The sequence below is a fragment of the Dipodomys spectabilis genome, unplaced genomic scaffold, assembly GCF_019054845.1.
Source record: "Dipodomys spectabilis isolate Male_0828 unplaced genomic scaffold, ASM1905484v1 ptg000042l, whole genome shotgun sequence".
Lineage (NCBI taxonomy): Eukaryota > Metazoa > Chordata > Mammalia > Rodentia > Heteromyidae > Dipodomys > Dipodomys spectabilis.
The window spans coordinates 14484927-14508455 of NW_024870719.1; the positions used below are offsets into that span (position 1 = coordinate 14484927).

The 23529-nt window shown below is 41.8% G+C and overlaps 1 protein-coding gene across 3 annotated transcripts in view; it reads right to left on the reverse strand.

Moving 5' to 3' along the window:
- The window catches only part of Pole2 (DNA polymerase epsilon 2, accessory subunit), a 38370-nt gene that overhangs the window by 8154 nt on the left and 6687 nt on the right, over positions 1-23529 (reverse strand). For all 3 annotated transcript variants that reach the window (XM_042677853.1, XM_042677855.1, XM_042677854.1), the window contains 12 exons: positions 20474-20551; positions 20265-20358; positions 18715-18789; positions 16237-16320; positions 15174-15230; positions 12837-12885; positions 11585-11657; positions 7533-7705; positions 2822-2911; positions 2198-2252; positions 930-989; positions 766-843 (listed from right to left, as the gene is read on the reverse strand). In XM_042677853.1, the coding sequence (XP_042533787.1) occupies positions 766-843; positions 930-989; positions 2198-2252; positions 2822-2911; positions 7533-7705; positions 11585-11657; positions 12837-12885; positions 15174-15230; positions 16237-16320; positions 18715-18789; positions 20265-20358; positions 20474-20551 (966 nt within the window). The remainder of the gene's footprint in view (positions 1-765; positions 844-929; positions 990-2197; positions 2253-2821; positions 2912-7532; positions 7706-11584; positions 11658-12836; positions 12886-15173; positions 15231-16236; positions 16321-18714; positions 18790-20264; positions 20359-20473; positions 20552-23529) is intronic.

Here is a 23529-nt window from a genome sequence, read left to right on the forward strand (position 1 = left end):
AGGCTGGGTGCCCTTGGCTCACACTTGTAATCCTAACTATTCATGAGGCTGAGATCCAAGGATAAGGGTTTAGAGCCACCCAGATAGGACAGTCTCTTATTTCAATTAACTACCAAAAAACCAGAAATGTAGCTTTGAGCACAAAAGCTCATGGATAGCCTTGAGTTTGAGTCCCAGGACCAGCAAAAAAAAAAAAAAAAAGGTGGCCAGATAATGGATGTATTTTGAAGTTGATAGGCCTGTGTGAAAAAACAGCAAATGAAAGAAACTTTAAAGTTTTCGGCCCAAGCAACTGGACAGATAAAGAGTGCTTTGAACTTCAGGATGGCTACAAAACAGTGAGGGGAATGGCAGGGAAGATTAGAGCTTATTTTTCAGGAGAAAGGTCTGAATTAGGATATAAATGTGGTAGTTGCCAATACAGAGAAGATATTTATCTAATTTTAGATTCCCTTCCATTATTTAAGCATCTAAATGTATTACTGGTTTGTATGAATATAGTTAGAATATTTTCAAAGTTTTGGGAAATCTAAAATTGAAATAAGTTTCCTTTTTTCTCTTTTTCAGTTTTTTAAATTGTTATTATAAAGGTGATATATAAAGGGGTTAGTTTTGTAAGTCAGGTAATAACTACATTTCTTTTTGGATAAAGTCACCATGAATTTCTTTTTTATATTTATTCCTAAACAATCAAAACAAATTTGAAAAGGAAAGTTTTAAGTTAAAAGGAGGGAAAAAAGTATAACACAAAATCCTAATATTTACCTGCAAGGATTAGTGGTAAAAACTGAAAACGGAACCTTTTGTCTGAACTCACGAATGATGCTTTCAGCAAGTGGTGGCCTATGGAAACAATTCATGTGACACAGAATGTAGATTATATACGATAGAATGGTCTTGACTATTACTGAAATCAGAATAAATGTTACCTTGGTAAGATTAATCCAAATCCAGGATCCTCCGGACCAGGTACAAACACAAAACGACTACTGTAGCAAAATTCAGCACAATTTAGAATTTAACAATATGGTAATACTACCCTGGAGTCTAAAATAATAACTGCCTTTAGCTGAATCATAGACTTATGATACTTTGCAGTATTTTTCTTAACACTATGTATGTCTCACTATATAGCCTAGAATGGCCTTAAACTCAAGATCATCCTGTCTCAACCTCCCAGTTACTCTGATAACAGGTATATGTCACCATGTCCAGCTAATTTAATAAATGAATGTTAAAAGTCTCCAGTCCAACACTATCTAATAGGATGATGACAAAACTGCTCTATATCTTCACAGTCCAGTTGCTCAGCATTTGAACTGTGGCTAGTGTGGCTAATGGACTACATTTCAAATTTATTAAACTGACATAAAAATAATCACTTGTTTTTAATACTTTTCATTATATATCTAAAGAACAGCATAACATATATATTTTTAAATTATTTTTATTTTTTTTTTGTGGGTCATGGGTCTTGAACTCTGGGCTTGGGTGCTGTCCTTGCACTCTTCAGCTCAAGGCAAGCGCTCTACAGCTTGAGCCACAGCATCACTTCCGGTTTTCTGAATGGTTTATTGGAGATAAGAGTCTCATGGACTTTCCTGCCCTGGCTTTGAACCATGATCCTCAGATCTCAGCCTCCTGGGTAGCTAGGATTACAGGCGTGAGCCACCCATGCCCTGCCAGCATAACATATATTAAGATAATTTTATCTTTTAGCTCTTAACTTTTTCTTTTGGGTCCGGTCGTGGGGCCTGAACTCTGGGCCTGGGCGCTGTCCCTCAGCTCTTCAGCCCAAGGCTAGCACTCTACCACTTGAGCCACAGCACCACTTCCGGCTTTTTTCTTTTTGCTTATGTGGTGCTGAGGAATCGAACCCAGGGCCTCAGGCATGCAAGGCAAGCGCTCCACCACTGAGCCACCTTCCCAGCCCTTTTTTTTTTTTTTAATCTTATTAATTTATTTTTTTATTGTGAAAATACTGTACCGAGGGGTTACAATTACATGGGCAAGATAATGAGTACATTTTTTATCAAGCATTGTAGCCTCCTCCTTTGTTTCCCCTTCCCATCCTCCCCCCAGCCCCCAATTTTTTATTTTTCTTTCTGCTAGTAACATCTTAATAATCATTAACATAAAACTTAAGATTCACTTTTGGTTTTTGCTAAATAAAACATATAGCTGTAGAGATCATTACCTTTGGTGAATATTTGGGTATTCACATATTATGTCTGCCAAAGTTTTCAGGGAATCTAAAGTTTTAAGAAGACATTATATTGGTTAGGAAGGTGGCTTAGTGGTAGAGTGCTTGCCTTGCATGCATGAGGCCCTGGGTTCAATTCCTCAGTACCACATAAGCACAGAAAGCTGGAAGTGGCACTGTGATTCAAGTGGTAGAGCGCTAGTCTTGAGCTGAGAGCTGAGGGACAGTACTCAGGCCCATAGTTCAGACCCCACACCCAACAACAAAAAAAAGTGCCTGACATAGACTTAATAAAATGCAAATATTATGGATAATTTCTTGTCAGTTGGGTTTATATAAATATAAAAACTCCTTTTTATTTCTTTGGTCATTGGCTTGAACTCTGGGCCTGAGTGCTGTCCCTCAGCTCTTCAGCTCAAGGCTAGCGCTCTACCACTTGAGCCACCACACCACTTCCAGTTTTCTGGTGGTTAATTGGAGATAAGAGTCTCACAGACTTTCCTGCCTGGGCTGGCTTTGAACCACTATCCTCAGATCTCAGCCTCCTTAGTAGCTACGATTACAGGCATGAGCCACCAGCACCCAGCTAAAAACTCTTATAAAATAAGTCTATAGTACCTTTGAAAGCTTGAACTTGATTTTTCCCATAGGGTGCAGATGAAAAATTACCACACAGAATAAAGCAGGTTGGTGGTGCTGGTGAGTAACCTAGAGAAAACAAACATCAACTTTCAAGTCTAGAAGTCAATTTTAAAAATCTTTAACCACAAAATGCTGAAATTAAGATACAGGATGGCCCATTGTACAACATCGAGATGTACAAGACACTATGTTGAATATGAACTTTACAACCTGGGGGGTGGGGGAGTGAGGAAGTAGGGAGGAAAGAGATGGTGGGGGAAAAACAAAGGAGGGGGTAACAATGCTTGATAGGAAATGGACTCGTTACCTTGCTCATGTAACTGTAACCCCTCTGTACAGTATCTTTTTTTTTTTTTTTTTGGGTCCGGTCGTGGGGCCTGAACTCTGGGCCTGGGCGCTGTCCCTCAGCTCTTCAGCTCAAGGCTAGCACTCTATCACTTGAGCCACAGTGCCACTTCCGGCTTTTTTTGTTTTTGCTTATGTGGTGCTGAGGAATTGAACCCAGGGCCTCTGGCATGCAAAGCAAGTGCTTTACCACTGAGCCACCTTCCCAGCCCTCTGTACAGTATCTTTACAAAAAAATATATATAGATACACACACACACACACACACACACACACACACACACACACACACACACACACACACACACACACACACACACGCCAGTCCTAGGGCTTGAACTCAGGGCCTGAATACTATCCCTGAGCCTCTCTGTGCTCAAGGCTAGCACTCTACCACTTGAGCCACAGCACTTCTACTTTTCTGAGGGGTTTATTGGAGATAAGAGTCTCATGGCCTTTCCTGCCCAGACTGGCTTTGAAAGTGTTCTACCACATTGAGCCATAGCACCGTTTTGCATTTTCTGGTGGTTAATTGGAGAAAAGAGTCTCACGAACTTTCCTGCCCGGGCTGGCTTTGAACAGTTATCCTTAGAGCTCAGCTTCCTGAGTAGTGAGGATTATAGGCATGAGCCACTAACACCTGGCAGTCCTAAATTATTATTATTTTGTTGTTGTTGTTGTTGGTCATGGGGCTTGACTCTGGACCTGGGCACTGACCCTCAGCTCTTCAGTTAAGGCGAGTACACTACCACTTGAGCCACCATGCCACTTCCGGTTTTCTGGTAGTTAACTTGAGTCTCACAGACATTTTTGCCCAGGCTGGCTTTGAACCATGAGCCTCAGATCTCAGCCTCCTGAGTAGGTAGGATTATAGGCACCCGGAAAGAATCTTTTTACTCTTGCTTCCCAAGCTGACTTCTTAATTTATGGACCCTTGTGATCCTGCCTCAGCCTCCAATGTAGCTGAGATCACAGGCATGGCACTGTACCCAGGTTTTTCAGTGCTATGGATTGCTCCCCTGGGAGCAATCCTCACACAATAATGTATGTGTATACTCTTACCATTGTGCTACACCTTCAGCCCCTGTAAGTTTTAAATGAGAAAATTTTATGTTAATAACTCTAATAGGGGCTGGGAAGGTAACTCAGTGGTAGAGCGCTTGCCTTGCATGCATGAGGCCCTGGGTTCGATTCCTCAACACCACATAAGCAGGAAAAAAAAAAAGCCGGAAGTGGTGCTGCGGCTCAAGTGATAGAGTGCTAGCCTTGAGCTGAAGAGCTGAGGGACAGCGCTCAGGCCCAGAGTTCAGGCCCCACGACCGGACCAAAAAAAAAAATAATAATAATGCCAGTCCCAGGGCTTGAATGCTGTACCTGAGCTTTTTTGTTCAAAGCTAACATTCTATCACTTGAACTACAACTCCAACTTCCAACTTTTTTGGTTGTTGTTGTTGGTTGTGGGGCTTGAACTCTGGGCCTGGGCTCTGTCCCTCAGCTCTACAGCTCAAGGTGAATACTTTACCTTTAGAGCCACAGCACCACTTCTGGTTTTCTGTTGGCTAATTGAAGAGTGGGGGGGGGGGGGGGGGGAGAGGAGGGGGAATGGGAAGGGATGGGAAGGGGAAACAAAGGAGGAGGCAACAATGCTTGATAAGAAATGTACTCATTATCTTGCCCTTGTAATTGTAACCCCTCTGTGCGGTATTTTCACAATTAAAAAAAAGGGGGGGGGGGGCTGGGAAGGTGGCTCAGTGGTAGAGCGCTTGCCTTGCATGCATGAGGCTCTGGGTTCAATTCCTCAGCACCATATAAGCAAAAAGAAAAAAGCCGGAAGTGGCACTGTGGCTCAAGTGGTAGAGCGCTAACCTTGAGCTGAAGAGCTGAGGGACAGTGCCCAGGCCCAGAGTTCAGGCCCATGACCAGACCCCCCCCCCCAAAAAAAAAAAAGAGTCTCAGGGACTTTCCTGCTTCTGCTGGCTTTGAACCATGACCCTCAGATCTCAACCTTCTTAGTAGCTAGGATTACAGGTGTGAGCCACCAGCGCCTAGCTCACTTACAGCTTTATGGTGGTAATTGTAGGTAAGAGTCTCAGACTTTCCTGCCCAAGCTGGCTTCCAACTGCAATCTCAAATTTCAGCCTCTTTAATAGATAGGATTACAGACTGAGCCTCGAGTGCCAGGGAATAAGAAACCATTTTAATGATTTGTTTGTTGTGTACTGGTACTGGGGCTTGAACTCAGGGCCTATACTCTCAATTGGCTTTTTCCATGCAAGGCTAGAGAACTGCAAGGCTAGAGAACTACCACTTGAGCCACAGCTCCACTTCCACCTTTTTGCTAGGTAACTGAAGATAAAAGTCTCACACGCTTTTCTACCCTAGATGTTTGAACCACAGCCCTCAGATCTTAGACCCCAGAGTAGCTAAGATTACAGCCACCACCACCCAGCTTAATAACTTATTTTATTTACAGTAATAAAGATAATGGCCATTTACTCAACACTTACTATATGCAAAGCCCTGTCTTGGCTTAATTCTCAGAACACCTGTCCAATCTGGGACTTAAAAAGGTTAAGTAACATGCCTAAAGTTTAATCAATTTGTTAGATTCCAAAGACTCTTTAAGTAACACTAAGTATAGTTTAGGCCTAATTCCAATTTTTTATGAATATGCACACATATATTCACATGTTTATCATAGGCCAGGGCTACTATCTCATTCTTGATTCAATATGTTTAGTATTTAAAAATAATTTAGAGCTGGGAGACGGTGGCTCATACCTGTAATCCTAGCTACTCAGGAGACTGAGATCTGAGGATCACAGTTCAAAGCCAGCCTGGGCAGGAATGTTCATGAGACTCTTATCTAAAAAACCAGAAGTGGCGCTGTAGCTCAAGTGGTAGAGAGCTTGCCTGAGCTAAAGAGCTGAGGGACAGCACCCAGGCCCAGAGTTCAAGACCCATGACCGCCACCACTACCACCAATAATAATAATAATTTAGGAGGAAGTGGCGTTGTGGCTCAAGTGATAGAGCCCTAGCCTTGAGCTAAAGAGTTCAGGGACAGAGCCCCAGACCAGAGTTCAAGACCCATGATGAGCAACAACAATAAAAAATAATAATAATAAATAATTTAGGAGCTGGGCTCCGGTGGCTCATGCCTATAATCCTAACTACTCAGGAGGCTGAGATCAGAAGCTCATGGTTCAAAGCCAGCCTGGGCAAAAATGTCTGTGAAGGGGCTGGGAAGGTGGCTTAGTGGTAGAGCGCTTGCCTTGCATGCCTGAGGCCCTGGGTTCGATTCCTCAGCACCACATAAGCAAAAAGAAAAAAAGCCAGAAGTGGCACTGTGGCTCAAGTTGTAGAGCACTAGCCTTGAGCTGAAGAGCTGACGGACAGCGCCCAGGCCCAGAGTTCAGGCCCCACGACCGGACCCCCCCCCCCCAAAAAAAAAAAAAAACCGGAAGTGGCATGGTGGCTCAAGTGGTAGTGTACTCGCCTTAGCTGAAGAGCTGAGGGTCAGTGCCCAGGTCCAGAGTCAAGCCCCATGACCAACAACAACAACAACAAAATAATAATAATAATTTAGGACTGCCAGGTGTTAGTGGCACATGCCTATAATCCTCACTACTCAGGAAGCTGAGCTCTAAGGATAACTGTTCAAAGCCAGCCCGGGCAGGAAAGTTCGTGAGACTCTTTTGCCCAATTAACCACCAGAAAATGCAAAATGGTGCTATGGCTCAAAGTGGTAGAACACTAGCTTCGAAAAAAAAAATCTCAGGGACAGGGCTAAGGCCCCAAGTTCAAGACCCACAACCAACAAAAAAATTTAGGGCAAAGGATGAAACAACTGTAGCAGTGGTACTCACTAGACACTGAAATGAACTATACAACTTATAGTTCAGGATGGGAGGGAAAAACTGGGAGAGAGCAAGGGGAGGGGTGATACTGCTCAGCAAGAAATGTACTTATGACCTGACATGTAACTGTAACCCTCTATACATCACTTTGATAATAAAAAATTTAAATAAATTTAAATATATTAAAAAAATTAGGTCGTACCTGAATTGTCAAATGGTAACTAACTCCTCTGAGTAACAGTTTAGTAGTAACAATAAAATTATCTTTAAAAATAATTTAAGTGGTTTTCTTGTTGGTATTTTGACCTGGGAACTTGCTGTGTTATCCAGGCTGATCTCTAACTCCTAGGCTCAAGCAATCCTCACATTGAAGCCTTCTGAATGGCAGAAAATAACATCCTCCATACATGGAGGCATGTACTTTTAGACATTAGCCATCATTACAGTTCAAAACAAGACAAATAGGAAAGAAAAAAAACCTACCAGAAAACATTGTGTGAAGTTTTTCTAGTACTTCTACTTGGTCCAACCAGACATCAGATATGAACACAAACATGGCATCTTTATTCTCTTCTTCCAATTGTTTTAGTTTTACAGAAGTCTTCACAGATGTATTAGAAGGACCGCCAAAAAAGTTAATACTTCCATAGTATGCCCTATGAAATTATCACAATTATTATCCTTTGTCTTATATTTTGTTCACCAAGATATAAAAAATACTGATATCATAAATCAATCATATAATATCACAGTATTTCAGAGTAGTAGAAAATGTTAAACAGGCATAAACTGCATATCATAAACTGCCTCTCATTAAACAGGCTACAAAAGAATGTCCAGTATGCATTCATTTATATGACAAAAATAAAAGTAATATGTACTGGGCGCTGGTGACTCACACATGTAATAAATATTAGCTACAAGGAGGCTGAGATCTGAGGATCATGGCTGGAAGGCAGCCCAGTCAGGAAAACCCATGAGACTCAACCACCAAAAATCTGGAAGTGGAGCTGTGGTTCAAGTGGTAGAGTGCCAACTTTGAGCAAAAAAGCTTAAAGACACCAGGACTAGCAACCACAACAACAAAAGAGGAACAGACACAGGCCTTCACTTCTCCTCTCTACTCGACCTGCTGCAGGGCTGCAGCTTCTTGCACTCTCCCATTCTAGTCACTGAGGCTGTAACACCAGGATCATGTCGCCTTGCACTTCAGCGGGGACCATGCATGCCTACCAACTCAAATTGTTTGTTAATCTGTATGTAACTATTGGTTGTATTCTGTGTATCATGGGTTTCCAGATAGACTTTAGCTAGAATTCATGAGTAATGAGAATTCTGTCTCTGTCTCTATATATATGTGTCTTTTCTCTATATATCTTCTTATATATATATAGTTATCTTCTCTCTCTATATATATGCATACACACACACACACACACACACACACACACACACACACACACACACACACACACACACGCCTGAGGCTGAAGCCAGCCCAGGCAGAAAAGACCATGAGACTCTTATCTCCAATAAACTATTCAGCAAAAGCCAGAAGTGGCACTGTATCTCAAGTGGCAGAGTGCTAACCTTGAGCACAAGAAGTTCAGGGATAGCATCCAGGCCCTGAGTTCAAGCCCCAGGACTGGCAAAAAAAAAAAAAAAAAAATTAGGCTGAGCACCTATAATCCTAGTTATTCAGGAGGCTGAGATCTGAGAATAGCAGTTCAAAGCCAGTCTGTGAGACTCTTATCTCCAATTAGCAACCAGAAGACTAGAAGTGGAGCTGTGGGTCAAAGTGTTAGAGCACTAGCCTTGAACAAAAATAGCTCAGGGATAGTGCCCAGGCCCTGAGTTCAAAGCTACATGACCAACAAAAAAATAATAATAATTTTTTGTGCCAGTACTGGGGCTTGAATTCAGGGCCTCATACTCTAACTTGGATTTTTTCACTCAAAGCTGATTTCACACCTCCATACCTTCTGGCTTTTTGCTGGTTAATTGGAGATTAGAGTCTCCAAGACTTTTCTACTTAGGGCTATGAATCACAATCCTTAGATCTCAGCGTCCTGAGAGGCTAGAAGTACGGGCATGAGCTACCAGCACCCAACTAAAACAGCTCTTTTGTATCTGTGCTGTGATAGCATTGAACTGGAGGCCTGATGAAGCTTAGCGTGTGCTACTCTACCACTGAGCCAACCCTCAGCTCTGAAAAAAATATTCTTTTAAAGAACCCAGCTTGGTGGTTCATACCTGTTACTTCAGAACTTAGAAGGCAGAAAGATCATGAGTTTGAGGTCAGCCTGGGCTACCTGGCAAGTTCTAGACCAGCTACATAGTAGGCTACATAGTAGAATCCTGTCTGAAAAAAAATCAAGGGCTGGAAATGTAGCTCAGTGGCAGAGCACTTGGCTAACATGAACAAGGCCTTAGATATAATCCACAACATTGTAGGAAAAAAAAATTTTTTTTTTTTTGGGTCTGGTCGTGGGGCCTGAACTCTGGGCCTGGGTGCTGTCCCTCAGCTCTTCAGCTCAAGGCTAGCGCTCTACCACTTGAGCCACAGTGCCACTTCCGGCTTTTTCTCTTTTTTTTTTGCTTATGTGGTGCTGGGGAATCGAACCCAGGGCCTCAGGCATGCAAGGCAAGCACTCTACCACTGAGCCACCTTCCCAGCCCCTATAGAAATCTTTTTAAAAAACAACTCAGCTACTAATCCAATGTAGCAAGTAAGAATCTCCAGGATCAAAGCACATCTCTGCTAGTAAGAAGTTTGTGATTTAGACAAATTACTCAACCCTTCTTCTTAGCCTGACTCTCCTCAAATGCAATGTGGCCAGACCTATACTGATTACACAGTGTTCTACAAGGAATACAAAATAATGTACTAAAGGTCCTTAGGACACAGTGTTCAGTACAATGTGAGCACTCTCACATGATAACTACTGTTGCCAACAATTAGACATTTTTTTTTTTTTTTTTTTTGGTCCGGTCGTGGGGCCTGAACTCTGGGTCTGGGTGCTGTCCCTCAGCTCTTCAGCTCAAGGCTAGTGCTCTACCACTTGAGCTACAGCACCACTTCCGGCTTTTTTTTTTCTTTTTGCTTATGTGGTGCTGAGGAATCGAACCCAGGGCCTCAGGCATGCAAGGCAAGCGCTCTACCACTGAGCCACCTTCCCAGCCCAACAATTAGACATTTCAAAGGCATCATCTTATAGCCTTGCAGTTATTAGGGGAATGTAATAACTAGATAAAATTATACAACTTGAATTGAGTAATACCCAACATAAAGACTCAAACGCTTATGGATTCCAGGAAAGTACCACTAAACATTAAAGCAAAAGCCAGCTGAGATTAATGGTACATATACATTCCCTGCCATAGATGAGTGCTCATTGCCAGATGAGGATTCAGGTGTAGTCATCGAGAGAACTGAGAAATCTAGACTTTTGGGCTGGGAAGGTGGCTCAGTGGTAGAGCACTTGCCTTGCATGCATGAGGCCCTGGGTTCAATTCCTCAGCACCACATAAGAAAAAAGCCGGAAGTGGCGCTGTGGCTCAAGTGGCAGAGCGATTACCTTGAGCTGAAGGACAACGCTCAGGCCCAAAATTCAGGCCCCACAACTGACAACAAAAGAAGAGAGAGAGAGAGAAATCTAGACTTTTGGAGATAAACCTAATTTTTGTTCATTGGACACTAACGTAAAATGTTTTTAAATACCTGAGGTCGGGGAGGAGGTCTGCAGAGTACATAGTCAATCCTTAGGTTTCTAGCTACATATTTAATACATTTTTCAGCCTCTGCTCCAACACCCTGAGCAACAGAGTATTTCTTCTGGTGAGCCTTTTAGAGTTACTCTAATATTAAGACATTTTTTACTTATAGTAAAGAGTTATAATCTGTCCCTTGCAACTTTCATTTGTGAGTAGAATGCAAAAACAAGGCCTTTACATTGATAGGAGAATTGTATTCTTCTGAGTGTTTTCCTATCTCTTACTTCACTTGAACTCATCCACCTTACGTATAGGTAAGATAAGTAGACTGGAAATCTTCCCAGTTAAGGTCAACATAAAAAGCAGGGTGCCAGTGCCTCACACCTGTAATCCTAGCTACTCAGGAGGCTGAGATCTGAGGATCATAATTCAAAGCCAGCCCAGGCTGAAAAGTCCCCAAAAGACTCAGTTCTCCAATTAACCACTAGAAAACCAGAAGTTGAACTATGGCTTAAAGTGGTATAGTGCTAACCTTGAGCAAAAGAGCTCAGGGACAGCGCCCAGGCTGAGTTCAAGCCCCACGACTTACAAAAATAAAAATGTAAAATCAACATACAGACACGCTAATGAAAATACTCTAGAGTCTATATGCTAGTTTCAGAGTTTTATATAAGACTCCATCTTGTCTCATCTTCCATTGCTCTTCCCATCTTACCACAAACCCTGAGACCTTGTAATAACTAAGATATAACAAACTATCTTACATTCATCACTGCCAGTGTTACATAATTCCTACAGAATTTAAATCAAACATTTAATACCTAGTAGTACTAGAGGGCTCTGTAGGTGGAAATCCAAAAGCGTTCACATGAAACACATGATCTTCAAACCAACCTGAAAAAAGATAGGGAACAAATCACTCTCATTTGTCCAATTCCCCTCCTCCTTTAACAGGACAAACCTTTTAACACAAAGTAACAATTCTAGTTGGAGTCTCATGCCTTGCAAACCAATGAGAGAGAACTGCCAGTCCCACTGTGCTTTACAGCTTCAGAGCTATCGAATAGCCTAAATGTTATAAATAAAAGTATAAAAAGAGATGGGTACCAGTGGCTCATATCTATAATTTTAGCTACTCAGGAGGCTGAGATCTCAGGATTTCAGTTCAAAACCAGCCCAAGCAGGAAAGTCCCTGAGACTCTTACCTCCCAATTAACCATCAAAAAAGCTGGAAGAAGCCGGGCGCCGGTGGCTCATGCATGTAATCCTAGCTACTCAGGAGGCTGAGATCTGAGGATCATGGGGCTCATGCATGTAATCCTAGCTACTCAGGAGGCTGAGATCTGAGGATCACGGTTCAAAGCCAGCCCAGTCAGGAAAGTCTATTAAATTCTTACTCAAATTAACCACCAAAAAGGTAGAAGTGGTAGAGCACTAGCCTTGAGCAAAAAAGCTGAGGGACAGCACCTAGGCCCTGAGTTCAGGCCCCAGGACTTACACACACACAACACACACACACACTTTAGTGCATAACCCTATATGAAATTTAAAAGTTGCTTCAACTTTTATGAAACAATGTATTTATAGCTCAGATATCATACAATTCAACGTTTGTTTTTGTTTTGTTTTGTTTTTTTCAGTCCGGTTGTAGGGCCTGAACTCTGGGCCTGGGTGCTGTCCTTCAACTCTTCAGCTCAAGGCTAGCACTCTACCACTTGAGCCACAGCGCCACTTCCGGCTTTTTTTTTCTGCTTATGTGGTGTGAGGAATCGAACCCAGGGCCTCAGGCATGCAAGGCAAGCGCTCTACCACTAAGCCACCTTCCCAGCCCCACAATTCAACGTTTATATGCAAAACTCAGTAGTTAGTATTCTCCTCTACCTATGTTATAAACATTTTCATCATTCCTAAAAGGTTTCAGTCTCAGAGTTACCTAATGCTGTGGAGAATATACTATTGTAATCAATGTTCTCCCAAATTATACTTTGTTTCTGCACTATGCCCAGTGTAGACAGGGTTTTACTATGTAATAATGACATTACAGTGTGTGACGGGAAAAGTGTTCCCACCTACCTTCTGCTAAGACAAAGCACGCCTCTGTGTACAGACCACTATGGAACTGGTGCAGATCAGCTGAGGAAAACAACTCTGGAGGCAGTCAAACATTTTGAGCCCCAAAAAAATTTCTAAATGATTAACTCAAAAATATCTCATTTGAGCTAGGTGCCAGTGCCTCACACCTATAATCCTAGCTACACATGAGGCTAAGATCTGAGCATCACAGTTTGAAATGAGCTTGGAAAGTCTATGAGACTCCTACCTCCAATAAACTACTAAGAATCCTGCCAGAAGTTAAAGTTATGGTTCAAATGGTAGAGCACTAACCTTAAGAGAAAAAAACAGGGGCTGGGAAGGTGGTTCAGTGGTAGAGCGCTTGCCTTGCATGCCTGAGGCCCTGGATTCCATTCCTCAGCACCACATAAGCAAAAAAGAAATAAGCCATAAGTGGCGCGGTGGCTCAAGTCGTAGAGCGCTAGCCTTGAGCTGAAGAGGTGAGGGACAGCGCCCAGGCCCAGAGTTCAGGCCCCACGACCGGACCCAAAAAAAAAAAAAAGAAAGAAAGAAAGGAAGGAAGGAAGGAGGGGCTGGGAAGGTGGCTCAGTGGTAGAGCACTTGCTTTGCATGCATGAGGCCCTGGGTTCAATTCTTCAGCACCACATAAGAAAAAGCAGGAAGTGGTGCTATGGTTCTAGTAGTAAAGCACTAGCCTTGAGCTGAAGAGCTGAGGGACAGTGCCCAGGCCAAGTTCAAACCCATGACCAACAAAAAAAAAAAAAAAAGAAAAAAAAAAGAAAATTGAAAGTAAAGCTGTGGCTCAAAGTGGTTGAACACTAGACTTGAGTAAAAAAGCATAGTGTCAATGTCCAGGCACAGGCCCTGGGATTAAGCCCCAAGACAGACTGGAAAAAAAAAAAAAAGCAGCTCAAGTGAGGGAAGAGGTAACACTGTCCAAAAAGACATGTACTCATAGAGCCGGGCACTGGTAAGCTCACACCTGTAATCCTAGCTACTCAGGAGGCTGGGATCTGAGGATCACTGTTCAAAGCCAGTCTGGGCAGGAAAGTCCATGAGACTCTTTTTTTTTTTTTTTTTTTGTCGGTTGTGGGGCTTGAACTCTGGGCCTGGGCGCTGTCCTCAGCTCTTCAGCTCAAGGCGAGCGCTCTACCACTTGAGCTACAGCACCACTTCCGGTTTTCTGGTGGTTTATTGGAGATAGGAGTCTCACGGCCTCTTCTGCCCGGGCTGGCTTTGAACCGCGATCCTCCGATCTCAGCCTCCTGAGTAGCTAGGATTACAGGCGTGAGCCACCAGCGCCCGGCTCCATGAGACTCTTATCTCCAATAAACCACTAGAAAACTGGAAGTGGCGCTGTGGCTCAAGGAGTAGAGCTCTCATCTTGAGCTGAAGAGCATAGGAACAGCCTCCAAGTCCAGAGTTCAAGCCCCATAACTGACAAGAATAAAAGAAAGAAAAAATGAAATGTACTCATTACCAGACTTATATAACCATAACCCCTCTGCATATTACCTTTACAATGACAATTTTTCAAAAAAGAAGCATCTCTGGGACAGACAGTGTTCAGATCCTGAGTTCAAGCCCCAGGACACACATACACAAAGACATAATTTCTTTTTTTCTGGTGCCGGTCCTGGGGCTTGAACTCAAGACCTGGGGACTGTCTGAGTTTTTGTGCTCAAGACCAGTACTCTACCACTTTGAGCCACAGCACCATTTCTGGCTTTTTAGTAGCTAATTGGAGATGAGAGTTTCATGGATCTTCCTGCCCTGTCTGGCTTTGAACCATTATCCTCAGATCTCAGCCTTCTGAGCAGCTAGGATTATAGGCATGAGCCAACGCATAATTAATTTTTTTTTTTAAGTTTTAGAAGGATTTTTGTATGACACAGTTAAAATTGAAAGAAACAGAAAAAAAGAGAGAGAAACATTTCCTGTTCCCCATGCTGAGACATTTTTAGGTTTAAATGGCTTCAGGTTAAATTTAAAGACAGAACCAGATAATGACAAATGTAGATTATTCTTACCATGTTAATAACCTCTTCAATGACTTATCTGGATTTATGAAATTAGAAAGAATTAAAGTCAATTTTTTTTCTATTTAGGATTCTGTCTTTGTGATTACCTTTTGGAAATTACAATGGGAACCCAAACAGGTAAATTTGAAAATTAATATATTTTCATTTTCTCCAATTCATGTAACATAGTTGTGTGTGTGTGTGTGTGTGTGTGTGTGTATGGTATAAACCCAAAGTTTCATATGTGTTAAATTTCCATCTCTGTAATACTTTTTTTTCTTCTTTTGTAACATATCTTTGGGTAGGTAAAGGATATAGCTTTACTAAGATCCAGTTGTACTGTTCCAGTAGGATCTTCCAGAAAAAATTTCCCCTAAAACAGAATTAAGTGAAATTTAGTCATATTTACATAAAAAGAAACAGTATGAGGAGATAATAAAAATAATAACAAGCTGACAACTGACTAGAGAGAACAAGACATTTGTAAGCATCATCCCTTTTTTAGTTTGGTGAGCTTCAACTAACATTTAAGTGAGACTCAATCTCTCACAGATACTCTGAGGAATGACACTGGCAGATCCAGAGGTGGCAAGAGAGACCCGAGCTGCACACTATGAAGCCTCAGCAGTTGCTAAACTCCTAGGAGAAACACTTGCATCTTTTTTTTTTTTTTTTGGTCCAGTCGTGGGGCCTGAACTCTGGGCCTGGGCGCTGTCCTTCAGCTCTTCAGCTCAAGGCTAGTGCTCTACCACTTGAGCCACAGCGCCACTTCTGGCTTTTTTTCTTTTTGCTTATGTGGTGCTGAGGAATCGAACCCAGGGCCTCATGCATGCAAGGCAAGCACTCTACCACTGAGCCACCTTCCCAGCCCCAACACTTGCATCTCTAAGATGCCAGGATGCACGTTGCAGCTGCTGTATAGAACCCAGTACTCCCTTCAACCATGGGTCATTGTGACTTAATTTCAGCCTATTCAAACAGCGTGGCTGGATAATGCACTCCTTCCTGATGTCTACGCAGAAAGGCCAACACAGATGGAAAGGTTACTGAAGTGAGAATTTTCAAAGAATATGTTTCCAGGGCTGGGAAGGTGGCTCAGTGGTAGAGCGCTTGCCTTGCATGCCTGAGGCCCTGGGTTCGATTCCTCAGCACCACATAAGCAAAAAGAAAAAAGCTGGAAGTGGCACTGTGGCTCAAGGGGTAGAACGCTAGCCTTGAGCTGAAGAGCTGAGGGACAGCGCCCAGGCCCAGAGTCCAGGCCCCACGACCGGACCCAAAAAAAAAAAAAAAAATGTTTCCATACTCACTGCAGAAATGTTCTATGGTACCAATACATCACCTGTCCAAATACAAGTCTGCTGCATTTAAGTTTAACTCACCTCTTTCAACTGGGTTATCATTCCAAGGACAATCACATCTCTGATCTTGGTTGTACTACCCAATAAAGTTTCTATAGTTTTCAGCTAAAATAAATAAAACAAACTGTTACAGATTATATATACATTCTTTTAAGAAACAACTTTATAAATAAGTAAATCTAGGTATATATCAGAATGTACAGTAATTTTCTACTGTACAGAAGAAAATTAGCAAGTTTAATTTTATTCTACAGAAAGCTAAAATACCTCAGGGCGCCAGTGGCTCATGCTTGTAATCCTAACTACTCAGGAGGCTGAAATCTGAGGATCAGGGTTCAAAGCCAGCCCAGGCAGGAAAGTCTATGACACTCTTATCTCCAATAAATCACTCAGAAAACTGGAAGTGGCACTGTGGCTCAAGTGGTAGAGCACTCAACTTGAGCTGAAGAGCTGAAGGACAGCACCCAGGCCCAGAGTTCAAGCTCCATGACCAACAATAACAACAACAAAAAAGAAAGCTAAAGTACCAAATGTATGATGGACAGCAAGATTTAGGCCCCCAAAACAAATTACATGAATGTAGTCCATTACCAACAACAGAAAACTTCATGGTATATCATTGTGCATAATATTCTGCATAATATAACCATTTATTTTTTAAAAGAGTATCAGCTTTGAGCCAGGCACACCCTGTAATCTTAGTTCTTAGGAGGCTGAGCTCTGAGGATTGTGATTCAAAGCCAGCCTGGGCAGGAAAGTCCATGAGACTCTTATTTCCAAACAACCACCAGGAAACCGGAAGTGGAGCTGTGGCTCAAGTGGCAGAGCGCAAGCCTTGAGCTGAAGAACGCCAGGACAATACCTAAGCCCAGAGTTCAAGCCCCATGACCAACAAGAAGAAAAACAAAAAAAAGAATATCAGTTTTATTTATTTTGAGACAGTGTTTCATTATGTAGCCTTGGGTGGCCTCAAACAACCCTCCTACCTTCTTGAGTGCAAGGATTACAGGTGTATGTCATCACCCTGCTCAACTTTATCTCTCTAAAAACTAGGGAGTTTTAAAGATATATATTCTAATATTATTTATTTATTTAGGCCAGTCCTGGGACTTGAACTCAGGGCTTGGGCTCTGTCCCTGAGCTTCTTTTGTTCAAGGCCACTAGTGCCATGGTGCTACTTGCAGCTTTTTCTGTTTATGTGGTACTGAGGAATCAGACCCAGGGCTTCATGCATGCGAGGCAAGCACTCTACCACTGAGCCACACTTCCAGCCTCTAATATTATTTATTATTGTGGTTATTATGTATTATTGTTACTATTGTCTTGTGTTGGTACTAAGGCTTGAACTCAGGGCTTCAAATCCTACTTGTTTAGCATTTTTCCCTCAAGGCTGGTGTCTATCACTTGAGCGACATACTCACTTTTGGCTTTTTGCTGATTACTTGGACATAAGAATCTCTTGTATTTGTCTGCCTGGGCTTGCTTGAAACCCCAATCCTCAGACCTCTTGAGAAGTAGGATTATAGATAGGAGCCACTGGCACTGGGCTAATTTTATTATTTTGAAATTCTATTATTATTGTTTATATTCTCAATCTGATTATTAAACTTTTATCAGAAAGTTAAAGTAATAACAAGTGGGGTACTATTTAATTTTTTTTTCTCTCAGTTAGGCACTGATGGCTGATGCCTATAATCTTAGCTTCTCCAAAGGCCAAAGAAAGAAGCAGTAACTTCTAGTAGAGATTTGTAGAACTCATAAAACCAGGTATGGACTTTACCAGGGACATAGCCAGATTAGCTAGCTAGTTAAGAGTCAGGTCCATGCCCATAATACAGAAAACCTAAGAGGTGAAGCTTGGGATCCTGGTTCAAGGGAAGTCCAGGCAAAAACTTAAGGAGATTCCATGTCAGTCAATAAGCTAGTTATGGTGTCATGCACCTGTCATCTCAGCTACACAGGAAGCTATACTATGTGGTTTGAGGCTGGCCCTAAGCAAAGGTATCAGACTCTAGAATACCAGTGGTACTGAGGTCTGAACCTAGGGTTTTGAACTTGCTAAACAGGCGCTCTACCACTTGAGTCATATCCCCAGCCCTCAATAACAAAGCAAAGGGCTGGGAAGTTGGCTCAGTGCTAGAGTGCTTGCCTCGCATGCATGAGGCCCTGGGTTTAATTCCTCAGCACCATATAAACAGAAAAAGCCAGAAGTGGTGCTGTGGCTCAAGTGGTAGAGTGCTAGCCTTGAGCTGAAGAGCTGAGGGACAGCGCCCAGGCCCAGAGTTTAGCCCCCACACTGACAAAAAATCCCCACCAGATTCTACCTGGAAAACAATTAAAGGCAAGACAGGGTTATGACTCAAATGACAGAATACCTGTCTAATGAGAAAGATGCCACATGGTTTTCATTCAAAATTCAATGAATTAAAATTAAGCAATAAATATTAATCTTATATACTTATACTCCCCCCCCCCAAATAATTAGGATAATGTTCTAACCTGAAATTTGCTTCCACTTTCATCAGGGTGCGAACCTATCACTGGAGGAGTAAATAATTCATGTCTATGAGTCCTCTAGAAAAAAAAGAAAGATTGACATGAATTTCCGTGAAGTAGACATTTAAGCCCAAGAGTCAAGCAGGAGGTGTGGTTCAAATGGTACAGTCCTGAGTTTAAACCCCACTACCATCCCAAAAAGCAAAAACCTATGAAAATTGTGTGATGTTAAACACTGTCTTTAAACTTTTTTATATCCAACAAATGTGGAAAGCCACGTAATTTACTAACATAAAAGTACCTAGTAATTTTTTAAATTTTTTATCCTCCATGTTTTAAAATAATTATTATAGGGCTGGGATGTAGCTCAGTAGCAAAGTGCTTGCCTAGCAATTAAAACATCCTGGGTTCGATCCCCAGTACCAAAAAAGAAAAAAAAAAAAAACACAGTTAAAAAATTATTATAAAGGTAATGTATAAACAGGTTACAGTTTCTAGCAGTTCATTAATAAAAACATGAACAGTGAGGTTACTTGAAGATTCTCCATATAACATAGTACTGTGAGGGCTGTCAGTGTGCATGGTTAGAGTCATTAAGAAAACCTTACATGACCTTGGCTGAGCTGTTCCTTCTTTCTACCCCACCTGTCACTTCCTCAATCTAAATTATCACTAGCAACACTGACTTCTCTCATACTAATCCATCCTGAAATTGGCCAGCAGAGGAAGCTGTGACCGAACCTCTCTGGTATCCCCAGTCTCCTTAAATCAGGAGAACAGAATAATAACTTCTTAGAATCAGATCCAAAGTGCTCCTATGATTTGGTTCCCATTTGCCTTTCCAGACTTGCTCATAATTGCTCACCATTTCCTCCACAGAGTTATTACCCATGTCATATGCTACCAATTCCCTCATGACCGCCTTAATTTTTCCATTGAATGTATTATTTGTATGTCTTTTAGAGCACATATAAGATCCTACTTTACTTGAATATGGTATATGAAGTAGGCAAACAATGGGCTCCAGAAAGATCGATTCGAGACCTACTTCCATTCAGTTGATGCGATCTTTGAGCAAGTTGGTAAGCCTCCATTTCCTCATCACTCAAGTAAAAATAATGAAAGCATTTTACATCTAAGTAATGTTACAGGATTAACAAGGTAAGTTATGGGCATGACATACTAAACACAACATTGGTGTACCAAAGTCATGCATTACACGTGAGCTACTATTCTTTTTCACTGCCTTCATTACTCAAGGGAAATAACTTTTTGCATCTCTTCATTCCCTCTATTGTCCTAATCACATAAAACTTAGAAGTAACTTACTGCATAACTTAAAAAATGTATTGATTTTTGTGGTTTTGGTGGTACTAGCATTTGAACCCAGGGCCTTGTACTTCCTAGGCAGTACTCTACAGCTTGTGTGGCATCCCAGAATTGAATGACTAACTTTGAAGTGAAAAGTTTCATCTTTTAAGTATCCCTAAGATTTCTTATAGATGAAACAGTCTTTTTCTTCTCCATTTGACCCGTTGTTCCCCACAACTTACCTGGTGCAAAATGGTATAGCGTTCACGATACAGCTCAGCTTTATCTCTAGCTGTTCCAAACAAATTTGGTGCAGGATGGTTGGTCATTTTTAGACTACAAAAAAGGAATGACTACTTCTTATTGTCACAAATACACAAAGGTATGCCAAAAATAAAACAAAATTTCTCTAGGAGAAACATATTCAACTGAAATTCACTTATATACTTACGGAAGAAATTTTTTTCTTTCTGAGTTGTACACAAAACGTGGAATGTCAAAGGCTCCAATGATATTGAAAATATGGTCTCTGAAAAACACCCCACAATTCAAAGATGTGATTTACTAAAATAATACTAGATGAACATAATAACTCACATTATAATTCTATGTTAAACATAACATTTTCGAATTTTCTCAGGCCATATAATCAATTTATTATTGTGTCAAATAACATGGAAGTAAAGGTTTTGGTTTAAGCATTCTACATTTATGAGACAAAAAAGGGCCATGTGACAGGAGGCGAGTGGTTCTTACCTATAATCCTAGCAACTCAGAAGCCTGAGCTCTGAGGATCATGCTTTGAAGCTAGCCCAGGCAGAAAAATCTGTGAAAGCTTATCTGCAAGTAATCAGCAGAAAGCTGGGTATGGCTCAAGTGCTATATCAGCACTTGCCTTGAGTGAGAAAAAGTTAAGCAAGAGTACCAGGCCTTGAGTTCAAACACCCCCAGTACCAGCACACACACATACACAGTGCCATGTGAAGTAGCACATACTTGTTATCCCAGCACTTAGAAGGTAGAGCAGAAGGATCATGAGTTCAAGGCCAGCTTGGGCTACATAAGGAATTTTAGGCCTGCCTGGGTTACAAAGAAAGAAAACAAACTGGCCAAGCACAGGTGACTCACGCCTGTAATCCTAGCTACTCAGGGGGCTAAGATCTGAGGATGGTAGTTCCAAGCCAACCCAGGCAGGAAAGTTTGTGAGACTCTTGTCTCCAATAAAGCACTCAGAAAACCGGAAGTGGTGCTGTGGCTCAAGTGGTAGAGCGTTCTCCTTAAGGGAAGAGCTGAGGGATAGCGCCCAGGCCCAGAGTTCAAGCCCCATGACTGAAAAAAAAAAAAAAAATTAAACAAACAGGGCTGAGACATAGCTTAGTGGCAAAGCACTTGCCTAGCAAGTGCAATACCCTGGATTCAATCCCCAGTACCAAAAAAAAAAAAAAATAAACAAAAAAATGAAGTTAGGGGCTGGGAATGTGGCTTTGTGGTACAGTGCTTGCCTAACATACATGAAGCCCTGTGTTTGATTCCTTAGTACCACACTCACAGAAAAAGCCAAAAATGGCACTGTGGCTCAAGTGATAGAGTGCTAGCCTTGAGCAAAAAAAGCTCAGTGCCCAGGCCCTAAGTTCAAGCCCCAGGACTGGGAAAAAAAAATTTTTTTAAAAATCAAGTTAACTTCTAATTAAGAATGCCATCTAAGCCGGGTGCTGGTGGCTCACGCCTGTAATCCTAGCTACTCAGGAGGTTGAGATCTGAGGATCGAGGTTCAAAGCCAGCCCGGGCAGGAAAGTCCATGAGACTCCTATCTCCAATAAACCACCAGAAAACCGGAAGTGGCGCTGTAGCTCAAGTGGTAGAGCGCTCGCCTTGAGCTGAAGAGCTGAGGGACAGCGCTCAGGCCCAGAGTTCAAGCCCCACGACTGACCAAAAAAAAAAAAAAAAGAATGCCATCTAGCCAGGCACTGGTTCATGCCTGTAATCCTAGCTACTCAGAAGAATGAAATCTGAGGGGCTAGGAAGGTGGCTCAGTGGTAGAGCACTTGCCTTGCATGCCTGAGGCCCTGGGTTCGATTCCTCAGCACCACATAAGCAAAAAGAAAAAAGCTGGAAGTGGCGCTGTGGCTCAAGTGGTAGAGCGCTAGCCTTGAGCTGAAGAGCTGAGGGACAGTGCCCAGGCCCAGAGTTCAGGCCCCATGACCGGACCCCCCCCCCCCAAAAAAAAAAAAAAAAAAGAATGAAATCTGAAAATAGTGGTTCAAAACCAACCCAGGCAGAAGAGTCTGTGAAACTTTCATCTCCAATTAAGCAATCAGAAAACCGGAAATGGAGCTGTGGCTCAAAGTGGTAAAGTGCTAGCCTTGATAAAAATAAATAAATAAAAATAAAAATTATCTAGCTGGATGCCATTGGCTCATGTCTGTAATTCTAGCAAATGAGGAGGCTGAGATCTGAGGATGGTAATTCAAAGCCATCCTTGGCAGGAAAGTCTGTGACACTCTTCAATTAACCACCAAAAAGCCAGAAGTAGAGCTGTAGCTCAAGTGGTAGATTGCAAGCCTTGAGCAAAAAAGCCCAGAGACAGTGTACAGGCCCTGAATTCAAGCCCAGGATCAGTACAAAAAAGAAAAGAATTCCATTTATTGTAAAAGAACAATTATGTATAGAACAGTGACGTCTTCACTCCTTATGTATACTATTTTATGAACTATATATAATAAATAAAAAATAAAAAACAAAGGAGGCTACAATGCTTGATAAGAAATGTACTCATTACCTTGCCCATGTAGTTGTAACCCCTCTGTACAGTATTTTCACAATAAAAAAATATGATTCATTTTTTAAATCTTAAAATATTATACAAAATGTATCTCAAGGAAAAGTTAGAAAAAGACACAAAACACATATACACACCAAATTCTGTCTGCATCTTTGAGATTTTATATAGTGCTACAGATAGAAAGCAGTAAGTAATTTAATTGCAGACACATTAATAACATAACCGTGTTTTAATAAGGTTAAAAGAACTTACAACATTACATAAATATCCTAACCTGAAAAATACTCCCCAAAATTGTATGTGTATATCCCAAATTTAAAATGGTCAGTAAAGGTTATATTATGTAGTGGTAATGAGCAGTAGACAACTGGTGTACTAAGAGAAACACAGCCCAACTCTTTTCTAGTCAATCTGTCTGATCACATTATTTAACTGTCATGCAGTTTCTCAATTGGTTTTGGTTGTTGTTGTTTTGCCAGTTCTAGGGCTGAACTCAGGGACTGGGCACAGTCCCTGAGTTTCTTTGGCTCAAGGCTAGCACTTGAACCACAGGGCAACTTGTGGCTTGTTTATGTGGTAGTGAGGAATCAAACCCAGTGCTTCATGCATGCTAGGCAAGCATTCTACCACTAAGCCATATTCCCAGCCCTGATGTTTTTCAGTAGTAGGACTGTGCTCTACCACTTGAGCCCATTCGGCCTCTAGTCCTTGTCATTCCATTTCCT